General features: G+C 32.7%; 6 protein-coding genes across 6 annotated transcripts; 1 reads left to right on the top strand and 5 right to left on the bottom strand.

Moving 5' to 3' along the window:
• Positions 1-613: 613 nt before the first annotated feature.
• On the bottom strand, positions 614-4,490 carry BX664DRAFT_343973 (MCM2/3/5 family-domain-containing protein). The gene is made up of 15 exons (XM_051547394.1): positions 4,245-4,490; positions 4,010-4,186; positions 3,634-3,949; positions 3,406-3,545; positions 3,226-3,338; positions 2,999-3,153; positions 2,720-2,882; positions 2,502-2,643; positions 2,297-2,438; positions 2,043-2,231; positions 1,743-1,946; positions 1,519-1,680; positions 1,158-1,440; positions 950-1,080; positions 614-870 (listed from the first exon to the last, which is right to left on the bottom strand). Exons 1-15 carry the CDS (start codon positions 4,463-4,465, stop codon positions 712-714), a joined length of 2,697 nt encoding a protein of 898 aa, XP_051395805.1. The 5' UTR covers positions 4,466-4,490; the 3' UTR covers positions 614-711.
• A 418-nt stretch (positions 4,491-4,908) lies between these two features.
• On the top strand, positions 4,909-9,297 carry BX664DRAFT_362733 (uncharacterized protein). Its single transcript, XM_051548333.1, has 6 exons — positions 4,909-5,076; positions 5,189-6,757; positions 6,828-7,083; positions 7,165-7,459; positions 7,537-8,222; positions 8,307-9,297. The coding sequence occupies exons 1-6, from the start codon at positions 5,011-5,013 to the stop codon at positions 8,957-8,959; spliced, it is 3,525 nt and encodes a 1,174-aa protein (XP_051395804.1). The 5' UTR covers positions 4,909-5,010; the 3' UTR covers positions 8,960-9,297.
• Positions 9,298-9,305: 8 nt separating this feature from the next.
• Positions 9,306-10,313, bottom strand: BX664DRAFT_343970 (thioredoxin-like protein). The gene is made up of 6 exons (XM_051547393.1): positions 10,179-10,313; positions 9,963-10,098; positions 9,819-9,894; positions 9,671-9,739; positions 9,573-9,600; positions 9,306-9,494 (listed from the first exon to the last, which is right to left on the bottom strand). The coding sequence occupies exons 1-6, from the start codon at positions 10,257-10,259 to the stop codon at positions 9,390-9,392; spliced, it is 495 nt and encodes a 164-aa protein (XP_051395803.1). The 5' UTR covers positions 10,260-10,313; the 3' UTR covers positions 9,306-9,389.
• A 182-nt stretch (positions 10,314-10,495) lies between these two features.
• BX664DRAFT_362731 (uncharacterized protein) lies at positions 10,496-12,867 on the bottom strand. Its single transcript, XM_051548332.1, has 7 exons — positions 12,414-12,867; positions 12,254-12,347; positions 12,075-12,184; positions 11,448-12,015; positions 11,232-11,388; positions 10,925-11,124; positions 10,496-10,860 (listed from the first exon to the last, which is right to left on the bottom strand). Exons 1-7 carry the CDS (start codon positions 12,513-12,515, stop codon positions 10,547-10,549), a joined length of 1,545 nt encoding a protein of 514 aa, XP_051395801.1. The 5' UTR covers positions 12,516-12,867; the 3' UTR covers positions 10,496-10,546.
• BX664DRAFT_235086 (uncharacterized protein) lies at positions 12,637-12,807 on the bottom strand (the record flags this gene model as incomplete). Its single annotated transcript, XM_051540170.1, has 1 exon — positions 12,637-12,807. A coding segment is annotated over one exon (171 nt), but the record flags the coding sequence as incomplete, so codon positions are not given.
• Positions 12,868-12,942: 75 nt separating the features above from the next.
• Positions 12,943-13,692, bottom strand: BX664DRAFT_343967 (uncharacterized protein). The gene has a single exon (XM_051547392.1). The coding sequence runs from the start codon at positions 13,645-13,647 to the stop codon at positions 13,081-13,083; it is 567 nt and encodes a 188-aa protein (XP_051395800.1). The 5' UTR covers positions 13,648-13,692; the 3' UTR covers positions 12,943-13,080.
• Positions 13,693-14,081: the final 389 nt, after the last annotated feature.

Here is a 14,081-nt window from a genome sequence, read left to right as displayed (position 1 = left end):
TATCTTAATCCACTCTCTTTTATATATATATCTATCTATCTATTGTCTCTTATATTTTTATTCACTTCTATATTAATCCTTTGTACCAATAAAAATTGTATCTTCGTTTTTGTCAAACAATAATGAAACAGTATTGGCCACAAAATCCAAAGGTAGATTATACAATGACTAAGGATGAGACGGATAGTAGATGATTTTGATAACCACAACATAAATTAGAAGAGTTGATATAATTCATCATCAGCCATCTTTCTTTTTTACTTCCGGATTTTCCGGATTTACCTTTTAAAGGACAAGTCGTTCCTTTTTTTTTTTTTATTTTTGGGTGGGGTTGCACATCCAAATAAGGGAAGCCGCACGTTACAACAGATTTCAAATAGTCTAGATTTGCACTGTTTTATCATCTTCCGATCTTTGTGATCCTTCTTCTTCTATTTCATTCTAACATTGTCATGTATCCATCTTCTTGATGATAAAAAGGAATGTTCGGCTATAGATTCAGGAGATATATAAAAATACATGAAGATTAAGCAAAAAAAAAAAAAAAAAAATGGTTGTGTAAAATATAAATAGAGAGGCATATATGTTTTTTTTTTTTATTTAATAGTAAAGTATGCTAAAAGAAATAGAAAAAGAAAATGAAAAGTTGTCAACTGATAAAAAGTATATATACAAATAATAATAAAATAAAATAAAATAAAAAATCTAAATCTAATCCTCTTCAAATACATAATTGGGATGTAACATGATAATAGGATCATTTGCTGTGGATGGTTCCGCCTGAGAGGATGCATCGTTTCCTGTTGAAGTTGCTTCGGGCTGATCTTCTTGATATTCACGTCCTTCGTTGATGGCAATCAATACTCGGTCCTAAAAAGATATATGATTTTTTTAAGTTTTATTTTCTAATCAACATTCCATCCTATTGATTTCTTTTCTTTTTTTCTACCTTTTTAATTAATCGATTGATGACTCGTTCCACAATGGTTTGCTCCCGAGTATAATCTTCCACGGTTTTCAAATCATCTTCCATTGCTTCCAAATACCACATGACAAGTTCACTTCGAGCCACACCCGTCTCTATAGTATCAAATATAGTTAATATATTTATTCTACATATGAGTCTCTTTTTCTTTCTTTGGCCTTCTCTTCCTTACCTAGTTTTCGATCAGTTTCTCGAAGATGATGTACCAACATTGATTGGATTTGACAATACTTTTCATAAGTAATTCGGAAATTTTGTTGATCAGTTTCTTGATTCACATCCATGGCATCTTGGTTTGATTGTTGATCATCATTGTCATGAATACGCAATCCTTGTAATCCACCATCAAGAGCTTCAGGTCCATCATCGCCTCCAATATCCACATCATCTTGTTCCACTCGAATAATAGACTTTTGTAACAGGTTGTATGCTTCAATCACATATGATTCAATGATCTAACAAAAAAAAAAAAAAGAATGGAACGTTAATGCATCAGAATTATAAATATATATATATATCATTTTGTTTCTTACCTTGTCGCTGCAGTATACTCTAGCAATGGCTTCGGATAATCGAATCATACTTTCCAGTTGACGCACTGTGATACGATAAGAATTCATGTTCATGCCTTGAGAATCACCTTGACGAAGATCACGATAACAACTAGCCAACTTTTGAGCAGCTTCAGCAGTTAACTGATAAATAGATAAAGTAAGTCACCAAATTCAAATTCTGTTTTTTTTTTTCTATTATTTACCTTGGGTTTGTAAGTACGAGCATAACGGATATAGTTTTGCAGTTGTTCAGTAGTAAATTCGGGTTGAATGAATTCATCCTTCAATCGATGTACGTTCACAATATGACGAGCAATGTTGTAATCAGTCACTTCATTTCCATCATCTAATACCACAAAGAATAAATCAAATCGAGACATAATGGGTGCTGACATGTTGATATTTTGCTATTTTTTTTTTTAAAAAAAAAAAGAAAAGAAACGGTAAATCTTTGTAATTTATTCTTATATTCAAGTCTCTTTTATATATATATATATATATACCTTCAATGTCAACTTTTTGTTGTAACGACCGCCCACAGGATTAGCAGCAGCCAGTATACTTGTTCGAGCATTCAAAGTGGCTTGAATACCAGCCTTTGTAATGGTAATGGTTTGTTGTTCCATAGCTTCGTGAATGGCAACTTGATCCTTAATATCCATCTTATCGAATTCATCAATCGCACAAATACCCTAATACGAAAAAAGAAATATACATTCTTATTGAGTTTCACGAGATACTAGATTTTCTATCTTACATTATCAGCAAGCATAAGAGCACCGGCTTCAATAGAGAATTCACCAGTTTCTTCATCCTTGACAACAGAAGCAGTCAAACCAGCTGCACTAGAGGCTTTTCCAGATGTATATACAGATCGAGGCATGATTTCACAGACGTACCTATATTTCAATAAAATACAATATTCAGTCCTTCTGATCTTTATTTTCATCCTATATACTTACTTGAGGAATTGACTTTTGCTAGTACTAGGATCACCCACTACACAGACATTAATATCACCACGAAGATTCATTCCTTCCGGAGTTTGCTTATGAACACCACCCATCATCTGTAACAAGATTCCCTTTTTCACAGTTTCATGACCTAATCCACCAAAAAAAAAAAAGTATTCATCAGTAACCATTTTATTTATTTTCTATTTATAAATAATAACGCTTACCAAAGACATTGGGAGCAATACTACCGACCAATTTGCTATAAATCGCATCTTCCGTATTAAGCATTAATTTAAGATCATCCAGTTCTTTGGGAGTAAGGTCGTGTAATACTTTAGTTTGATCTTCTTCTTCATAATCATCAGCATGAAGATTGGAAGCAGAAGTCTAACAAAAAAAAACCAATTTTCAGTTAGTATTCATCGGATTATCTCGGCTCATCTATCTTTTAGGTACAACGGGAAGGAGATTGTTAGGGATTTTCTTGGGGGGATAGATATTACCGTATGGATAGTTGTTGGTTGCACCATGCAAGATAAAAACGAGAGTTTGTACGTCAAATCACGAACACCTAAAGATTTCAAACCGGTAACACCTTCATTTGCCAAACCTTCCCGAGAACGAGTATTGGTATCACGTTGGGCCTCAACGGAAGTTCCTTAAAAAAAAAGGGGGGATTTTAGAATAAAGTGAATCACATCAAAAGAAATAAAGTTTTTTTTTTGTTTACCTGGTGTTCTAAAGGCAGTAATATCAGGAATAACAATAGGAGTTCCAGTAAAAATACATTTGTCACCAGCTTTTGCACGTTCCACCATTTCACCTCGGACAATCACATCCAAACTAAAATGAATATATATATATATATATAAATATCAATTTTTTTTTCATATGATTGTAATTAATTTACCTTCTGGGCATACTACCAGTAGGGATTTCATCTGGATTTTCTTGAATTCGAACCTTTTGCCAATCCACAAATTTTGATTCTTCGAGATTCAAAATCCATTGTTGACGATTGAAACATTGAATACCAGGACACATGGAAGGCTAATAAATAATAATAATAATAATATGATTTATTCATGAGTACATAAAAATAATAATAATAATAATAATAATAATTCATTTTGGTTACCTCAGTGTATTTGAATTGTTGTTCAACATCATTAACAACAGCATTACATTGAGGACAAGTAAATGAGCCATAAAGAAGTTCAGGTCTAACTTCAGTTGTTCGAGTAACAGTACCACTAATAGTAATCAATTGACCAATTTTATCAGTTCGAAGTTCACGTACACGTTCCAACTGAGACATATTGTAAAAAGCTACAGTAAATTCACGAAGGATAGCACCAGCTACAGAGTTTGATGAATTAGTATTAATATACATAAATTCAGGAAAATGTTTGCGAACCACATTTTGAATAGCCATTCGAATATAAGGAGTAAATCTAAATAATAATAATTATGTTTTAGTTTATCTGTATATTCAAAAAGATGATAATATTTACCTATAATATTGTTCCAATAAAGCATTAGCAAGAGTTTCATCACTTGATTGAATATGAGAGAAATCAATATAAATAGTTTGTAGATCTGTAAGTTTAAGTTGTTCGAGTTGCATCATATAAGGATAACCGATCCAAGTTGATTGAGTTGTCAAATAAGAAGAATTTTCGTCTTGATACCTAAAGAAATAAAAATATATGTAAATAATAATAATAATAATAATAATGAAATCATTACTTTTCAATAAATTTTTCAAAACTTTGCATGACTACCATAGCAGTTCGATCGATCACTTTCACAATATTATCAGGGGCAAACGCGACTCTATTGGGATAAGAAGTGGGTTGTTCTTGATCCATTTCCATATTAACAGGAGTAGAAGGAGGATAAGGTTCAGGTACAGCTTGAGAATCAAGCATAGATGTATATAATTGGTCACTTGGTATTTGATCAGTCATTGTTTAATTAACAAAAAAAAAAAAAAAAGAAAACACGAAAAAAAACACACCACAAAAAAAAATTGGCGACTTTAAAAGGGGAGTCGTGACTGATCCCCCCTCTTTCTTCAAAAAGAAAAGAAAAAAAGCGGAGATTTGGAATCATTTTTGCAATATCAAATGTTTTTAACATATATTATATATAAAAAGGAATGAATTATTATTATAAAAGAAGAAAAATGAATAAAACTATAGAATTTATACAAAATATATAATATTTGATGAAATAAAAAATATCATTATAAAGATAAGCTCAACACAAGTACCAATAATAGAGTTACACACAGCAAAAGGGCTTTGTTTTTCAAACTCAAAAGTGAGCAAGCGAAGAAAAAAACTAAAAAAACTTTCCCAGTTGGCCTTTTTTTTCTTTTTTTCCTTTTTTCTTTCTCTCTCTCTCTCACCTTTTTTCTTTCTTTTTTTTTTTCCCTTCCGTTCCTTTTACTGTTCATTGTTTCTTTTTTCTTTATTCATTCTCTTCAAACTATATTGACAAGAAACTTGATATGATGGATGACCAGCAACAAACTGCTCCTGAAACTACAAGAGGTCTTTTTGATCCTCCTGGAAAGGTATAAACCATTACTTTAAATAGAACGGATATTCTTCATCCCCATTAGTTTCAAAAAAAAAAAAAAAAAGAGATGATGTTTTATAGATGACTCATCTATTTATATTTATTAGGTGCAAATGACTACTGGTGATAAACGTCGCTCATTCAATGGACTTAGTGAAAGATATTCTTTACCTATTCAACAACAACAACAACAACAACAACGTAGACCTAGGTCTAGGTCATCTGTTACTGCTGCTAATACTATGGATATTGGAACAAGAAAAAGTTACAATAATAATAGTTTTGGTTTACATACTTTACCTGAAGAAGTGGCAAATGATAGAAAAAAGGAAGGTGGTTCAATGACTGTGGATTCTTTACAAGATATGATCAATACTTTGAAAACAATGCCTTCTAGTGATACTAATCGTCGTAAAAGTGTCAATCGTCGTTTATCTTCCGTGATGGCTCCTCCCAAACAACATATTCAAGATGAAGAAGATGAACTCTCACGTGAAGCTGCTCTTGCTGAAGCTGAAGCCAAATTGATGGGAACTTATAATCGAATGTCATCATCATCTCAAGTGGATAGTAACAATAGTCATCTTCGTCAATTGGGTTCTAGACCTTTCAGCTCTGGTGGTGAAGATCATCGTCGTCTTTCTTCAGAAAATCTCATAGTACCTTCAAATTCAAGCTCCAAACGTATGTCGTTACAACAACTACCAACCTTGAATGAAAATGTGGAAGATGGAAATAAAAATACAAATAGGAATAGTCGACGTATTCAATTCAATAAACCTCTCAACTTGGAAGAAGCAAAGAAACAACATCGACGATCTGCCTCTTATTCATCCTCTCTTTATGCAAATGAAGCAACGAATAGTGGTTGGCGTTCAAGTGCTCCTCCTCCCAATCGTCATTCTACTGGTAACTCAAGTACTCCTTTGAACTCATCGGCAATGCATTCGGGCTCTTCTCTTTCTGTACCCTCATTCAATTTGGTCCCTTTTACTCCTACTCGTGTCAACTTTTCAAGAGATGACGCCAATCCTCATCAACGTCGTCAATTGTTTATTGCTCATTTACCATTCTCTGCTTTGACTCCCTTGTTTCGATCTCGTCAATTGGTTCGTGGTACTTTACGTGTGAACAAGCGTAACCGTAGTGATGCTTATGTGGCCTGTGAAGAATTGGATGATGATATCTACGTGTGTGGCTCTCGGGATCGTAATCGTGCTTTGGAAGGTGATGTCGTGGCTGTGCGTTTAGTAGATGTAGAAAGGGTGTTACGTGAAAAGAAGGAAAAAGAAGAAGCCAAAGTGGTCCGTAATGGAGGTCATGCTCGTACACGTCAACCTGATGAAGAAGATGAAAATGAAATCATATTTGGTGGTGATGAAGATATTGATGTGGTGAAGCCTAAATATTGTGGTGTGGTTGTAGCCATTCTAGAACGTGCTCAAAATCAAGTTTTCTCTGGTACTCTTACTTTGCGTCGTCCCAATAACAAACGTGCCCAAGAAGAAACACAACAACAACAAGAAAATGGCAACAATAACAAATTATCTGAAGCACCTCGTATTGTTTGGTTCAAAGCTGTTGATAAACGTGTTCCTTTGATTGCCATCCCTATTGAACAAGCACCTACTGATTTTGTTGAGGATAGTGAATCATATGCTGAACGATTATTTGTTGTAAGTAGATAAAATTTTATATTATAATTAGTGATTGATTTCTTTTTTTTTCTTCTTATCATATTTGTAGAGCTCAATCAAACGTTGGCCTATTACTTCTCTTCATCCATTTGGTACTTTGGAACGTGAACTTGGTCATATATTTAAGTTGGATGTACAAACCATGGCCATTTTAGCAGATAACAATGTGACCCATACTGATTTCTCAGAACAAGTCAACAAGTGTTTACCTTCTATGCCATATGACTTTACTCCTATACCTGATGATCATCGAAGAGATTTCACTGATATTCGTGTATTTACAATTGATCCTTCTGGTTCTGATGGTAACAACTAAAAAAAAAAAAAAAAAAAAAAAAATACTATTAATATTAATATCAATACTTTTTTTTATTTGTTTACATTAGTTCTTGATGATGCTTTATCTATCAAAAAACTTGGAGATGATATTTATGAAGTGGGTGTCCATATTAGTGATGTGACATACTTTATAAAGGCCAATTCTCCTCTGGATAAGGAAGCTCGTGCTCGTGGTGTCCGTGTTGATTTGATTCACAAGTCTGTCCCTATGTTACCTATCTCTTTGACCCAACAAGTAACTAATTTGATTCCCAATCAAACAAGATTTGCCTTTTCTGTGGTATGGAAACTTGATTCTGATGGCAAAGTATTGGATACTTGGTTTGGAAAATCTGTTGTCAAGTAAGTCATCCAAAATTACTATATATATATATATATATTATATGAATTAATATTCCTTTTTTTTAATAATGAAATAGATCATGTATCAAGTTGACTTATGATGATGCTCAAAGAGTTTTGGATGGTAAAGGACTTGAACAGACATCAATGGATCAAACTCTTGTCTCTGGAATTGAATCGGATATTCGTATGCTTTATAAGATTGCCTCTCAACTTCATACAACGCGATTTACAACAGGTGGTAGTATGTCTCAACAACGCGAAGAACTTGGATTTACATTCGATCACCCTGTGGATAATGATCATAGCATACCCTCTGGTGTTTATATTGCTCAAAAACCCCGTGCAAGTATCACTGTCAAGGAATTCTTATTGTTGGCCAATCAAAGCGTAGCGCAAAAGATCTCAAGTCATCTCCCTGAACTAGCTCTTTTACGACGACAAGCCAAACCTTTGGAACGTAAGATGGTGGAATTAGGTCAATATGCTTCTCGTTATTTGGGAGTACAACTGGATACCTCAAGCGCTCATTCCCTGGAAAAATCCATCAAAGCCATTGAAGATGACAAGGTTCGTAAAATTGTATCAGTATTGGTTCTCAAAACAATGCAGCCTCCCAAATACTTTTGTACTGGTGTGTTGGATATTCTCAAGTTTTCTCATTATTCTTTGAATATGCCCTTATTTACTCATTTCACTGCACCAAGTCGACGTTTTGCTGATATCATTGTTCATCGTCAATTAGAATCCGCTTTAGCCAATGGTATAAATGAAGAAGAAGAAAAAAAAAAAAAAAAAAAAAAGAGAAATCATGATTTAACCTTCTTTTTTTTTTTTTATTTGATAGATCGTCACTTTTACTTGGATAGAGATACTGTACAAAAACTAGGTCAACATTGTAATGTCAAGAAGGAAGCTGCCATCATTGCTCGTGAACAAAGTGGATTATTGTTCATGTCTCTTTATCTTAACGAACGTGCAACCACCGATGAAACTAATAATATCAAGATTGTCTACCGTGAAGCTCAAGTGATTGCTGTGTTTGATGATTACTTTGATGTGATGATACCTGAACTCAATATGGAAAGACGAATTCATTTAGCAAATCTTCCCGTCTGGCGATCTGAAATGGATAGCTCTCGTCGTGCACTCACTATGTTTTGGAAAAAGGGAGTGGATACATCTACTGGTAAGCAGCATCGCTGGAGTTTATCAGATGACGAATATGAAGATTTGTTGGATGAAGAATGGGATGATGCTAGTGATTCAGCCGTGGTGAACAAACTGTCCGTATCTCCTTCACTTGTGGAACCAGAACCCTCCAAATCATCCAAACGTCAATCCATCATTCAAGCTCGACTATCCAATAGTACTTCCTTCAGTGCAGAACAATCATCACAAACTATTCAGGCTTTGGATAAGATTAGGGTCATCTTGACTATTGAAATGGTTCGAACTCCTCCATTGATCCGTGTCTTGGCTGCTAACCCATATGCTTAGGTTGATTTCTTTCTCTTTCTCTCTTTTGTTTATTTCATCCCTCCATTCAGTCTATTATATCTCTTCTTTTTTTTATATATTGTTGTTACCCATAGTATACAACCCTTTTTTATTTTTATTATTATTATTATTATTATTTTCTTTTTTTTCTTTTGTGTGTTTATTTTTTTATATATACATATTTCTTTTACTACACTCCCATCACATTTCCTTCGCTCTGTACTACTTTTTTTTTGTTGTTATTCTGCTATCTTTTATAAATAAAATCTCTTTTTTCGAAATGAACAAGCTCCCATTAATATTCCGCACAGAACTCTCAATAGCTGCATAAACGTTAGTTTACCAATGATCGTTGACTTCAAAAATAAGTTTCATTTTTATTATTTCAAAAAAAAAAAAAAAAATTGATAATGAACCGTGCTAAAATAAATCATTGAGAGGCCAAGAGTTTTTCAATTTCGGGACCAATAGATTTGGGTTCAGTGGTAGAAGCATAACGTTTCACGACCTTACCTTCACGATCCACCAAGAATTTCTAAATCATAAAAAATAAAAATAAAAAAAAAAGATGAATGATCTCCTATATCTATTTTTTTTTTTTTTGAGAACTTACTTCGAAGTTCCATTTGACACGCTTCAAACTATTCAAAACGAAAAAAAAAAAAATTATTAATTCAGCAATATACATTGTTTTTCATCAAAGTCATTTACCCAAGGATACCAGGTTGACTTTCTTTCAAGTACTTGAATACAGGAGCTTCATTATCACCATTGACATCACTATATAAATAAGATAGTTAAAAAAAGTCATCTTTCATACACACACAAAAGATATATATATATTTAAATAAAAACTTACAGTTTGGCAGTCAAAGGGAAAGTGACATTCCAGTTCAAAGTACAAAAGTTTTGAATATCTTCTTCGGATCCGGGTTCTAACATATATATAGAAGGGGAAGTCAATGAAAACCATTCAAAAAGCGTCATCTTATTATATTTTTACCTTGACCAGCGAATTGGTTACATGGAGCACCAACGATAACAAATCCTTGATCTTTATACTTTTGATATAGTTCTTCCAAACCAGCATATTGTTTAGTGAAGCCGCACTTGGAAGCCACATTGACGACAAGAACAACCTAAAAACACAGAGTTATGAATTCATGACAAATCCAATCTTTTTTTTTTTTGATTACTTTTCTTTTATATATTTTTATACCTTGCCCTTAAGATCATTAAGATTCCAATCTTGGTTTTTAATGTTTTTCACAGTAAAATCAAAGAATGATTTGGTAGCCATGTTTTATGCAATAAAATTATGTGGGAATAATAGTTAAAAGAAAAGAAAAAAAAAGAAAAAAAAGAAATAAAAAAAGGACCGCGCCAACTTTTTTTTTTAAAAAAAAGAAAATGGTGTCACTTTAGGAAAATGCCTATGAGCCGAGTGGGAGTGAGCGCCCATTGGCTATGGATTTTCTTTTGTCAGCATATATTTTTAGCCCCTCTCTAAAAAAGTAAATCCTCGTCAACGCGTTTACTGGATTTGATCAAGAAGATCACAAAAAGAACGTTTTTTTTTTTTTTATTTCAAGAAGACATATCATATAATCTAGATTCATAAAAAATTAATCTACCATGTAAATCCCGTTCATCGCAACCTATCATACGAGAAGCCAAGCGTAATACAAGTTCATATTCCTCACTATATAAGAATTTGCCTTCTGCCTTGTATCGTTTTGGATGTAATATATAATCGTTACCAATCACTTTTTTATGTTGACTATGATCCATTGTTGAAGATAATCGAGGAATATCGGCCAAAAAATCATCATATGTTTCCAATCGATGTGTCAAATTCAAATCTTCTTGCATTTTTAAAATATGACGACGAACAATAGATTCTATCATAAAAAAAAAAAAAATTAAAAGTTATTAAACAAATATAATATCATTCATTCTACTTACTTTTTTCTTTTTGTTCATGTCTTTCCCCTGTCACAGAGTGTTTCAAATAATTCACAAGAATATCCAAATCAACATCAGGAGAATCAATCAGTTTATGTCGGTAAATGTCTTCCCAACGTTCAGCATTTGCACGAATATGTTCCATCCAAATTCCTTTCGGTAACGGTGGTGCTAAATCAGAATTATCATATTCACAATCCCTAATTCAAATATATACATATATAAAAAAATTAAGTGTCTTCTTTCATCACTAAAAAAAAAAAAAAAAAAAAAAAAAAAAAAAAAGAGGGAGAGAGAGACTATGTACCTATTTTGATCATCTAAACCATAAGCAGCTTTGATTAACATCAGAATGACCACCATCACTTGATAACCTTCATTGACATGTCCATCATCCTTTGTTTGACTCCAATGTTGATAAGGGTATCTTTCATACATAGTTTGAGCACAAAAATAGAATTCCACTATAAAAAAAAAAAAAATAGTGAGAAAAATGACCATCTATTTTCTATTTGTTATTTACCTGGTAAATACAATTGAGTACAGAATCGATGAATCAATAAGGATGTATTGAATTTTGGAAGTTCAAGGCCACATCTATGAACGAATGCTGATGTAAACTTAACAGTATCTCTTTCCAAATCTTCAAGTCGAGGGAATTGTAACATAGATGTCAGATATCGTAAATCTACTAAGCGAAGTGATGCTTCTGGGAACTCCTTGAGTATATGAAGATATGGTAGTCGCATTGTCGTACACCATCTATGGATATCATTCAACATGACAGGCCAACCAAGGTAAACACATGTGATATAACAAAACACCAATGCGTGCCGAAAGAAAAGAGGAGGCCATTGTACTGATTTTGTTTCTTTCGTCTTATTGTATTGGGTAGAATGTCCATTGTCATCATTATCGTTGTTATTGGTATCGTTATCATCATCATCATCATCAGTATCGGATGCTTCCAAAAGTGTATCAGGATTGTCATTCATAGGTCGTTGTTCTGTAGGACCATTTTTAACATAGGCGTCTACTAAGGTAACCTTGCTGTCGTTAACATACAAAAGCCAGAGTTCGCGAGCTACATACTATTTATCATGTATAAATGATTTAAAATAAATTCCAGTTGAATATATATCGTACTTACTTCAAATTCAGCAGGGAATGAAAGTTGTTCCACAAATGCACGGGACATGACTTGAAGTACGTATTGATGAATTCGTTTCACAGCATCTTGTAATTCGGCACCGTATAAACCTGTAAAAAAAATAAAATAAAATAAAATAATCAGTTTCAATGAAATAGAATATAATATTATAACCGTACGAGATTCTTTTTGTTCAGTTGTTACTGCCTTCTTTCTAGCCGACATTTGTACACCAATAATAGCATCGTCATCACCCGCTTCTTCTTGATATCCCTATTAAAAAAAAAAAAAAAAAAAAGTGAATACAATAATATAATATTCTACAAATCATAAACTTACCACCATTTGATGACCATATTTACACACGTAGTAACCTTCAGCAGCTTTCTTATACTTGACAGTTCCACAGATAGGACAAGGATGTTTTTTGAATGTAGGCATAGTTGATAATAATTGTTGAGATAGAATAAAAATAAAATAAAATAAAAATGAAAAAAGTGGAAGGAGGTATACAAAATAAATAAAATAAGATAAATAATTAAAAAGATAAGAATTAATCCTTGTTGTTGTTCTTTTTGTTTTCTTCGTTGGTAATAGTATAGGCGTTTTCGTCCAAGATTTGATCTAGTTGTTGTTTCAATTGATCAACCCAAGAAGCTTCAATAAAAAGGTGAGTATCGTCAAGATCTTCAATCACAAAGTTGTTGCGTTTATTGAGATTCAATACGATCTGCTTAACAGTAGTGTCACACTCTATAAGAACCCCTTTAACTGCTTTCACCATGGATGGACAACAAAAAAACCAAAAAAAAAAAAAAAAAAAGAAAAAAAAACTAAAATTTTATTGGACTGTCGTTTTTCCCCCCTCAAAAAAAAAAAAAAAGGAAGCGCTCATTCAAAATTATGATAAAAGTACAACTGTCATAAAAGAATCATATAAAGAAGCATAGATAACATAAACATAACATAAAACATAAAAAAAAGTTTGACTAATAAAAAATAAAAATTATAAAGTACGCTTCATATCCATCGGATTTAACGTTTTCCAAGGTTTAGATTTTGCACGTATCTGACGACGAACAGTTAAAAATTTTTTGTTCTTTAAAGTTTTAAATCGACCCCAACAACAACCACGAGATCGATGTGGAAGATAAGTGGCTGCAATCATAGCCCAAGAGAGACCTTGTTCATATCCTTGCTGTAATAACATATCTTCGGCTGGTGTCCAAGGGACTCTGATTTGACTATTCATTTCCCCTGACGAATGACTACGACGCCGTCGATAAGGTAATATAGCACGACAATGTAGTTCATATAATCTACTAGTACTGTGGATGTTATTGTCACTATAGGCTCTTCGATGATGATTGTAAAAAATAGGTTGCTGAGGTGATTTTACTTGAATGTCCTCCGTATCATATGATTCACCATCATCATCATCATCATCACTACTACTATTACTATGATATGATATTACAGGACTAGGTATATAATGATTAAATTTAATTTCACCATCTAGATCATTGGATGAGCATAAAAGATGTTTGATGGACATAGGATTCATTTGAGTCATAATGAATTACTATTACAATATTAATAAATAATAATAAAAAAAAAGGATGAAAAGATCAAATAAAATAAAAAAAAAACCAAAAGAGTCTTTTATATTCTTTGGATTTATGTTTGCCGATTATCCTCCATCTACTAATACGGTTTCTAAGGGATAAAAAAAAAAATAAAAAAAAAAATAGGGGAATGCAAAGATTAGCTGCTGGATGATTCAATGTATTACCATATTAAGGATAATATCTCCATACCAGGAAATGATTATTCACTTTTCTCCTTTAAAATAAACAAATCACTTTTTTTTTTTTTTACCCCCTTTATTTCTTCATTTTTGGTGAATTTATCATATCATCCTCAAATATTGATTGGTGGGCGTCGTTTTTTTCTTTTTTTTCTTTTACCCTGCATTTGGATCATCCTATAGAACTGTTTTTTTAAAAT

This window comes from Halteromyces radiatus (genome assembly GCF_025201355.1).
Source record: "Halteromyces radiatus strain CBS 162.75 chromosome Unknown BX664scaffold_12, whole genome shotgun sequence".
Lineage (NCBI taxonomy): Eukaryota > Fungi > Mucoromycota > Mucoromycetes > Mucorales > Cunninghamellaceae > Halteromyces > Halteromyces radiatus.
This window is presented reverse-complemented; position numbering and strand designations above follow the sequence as displayed.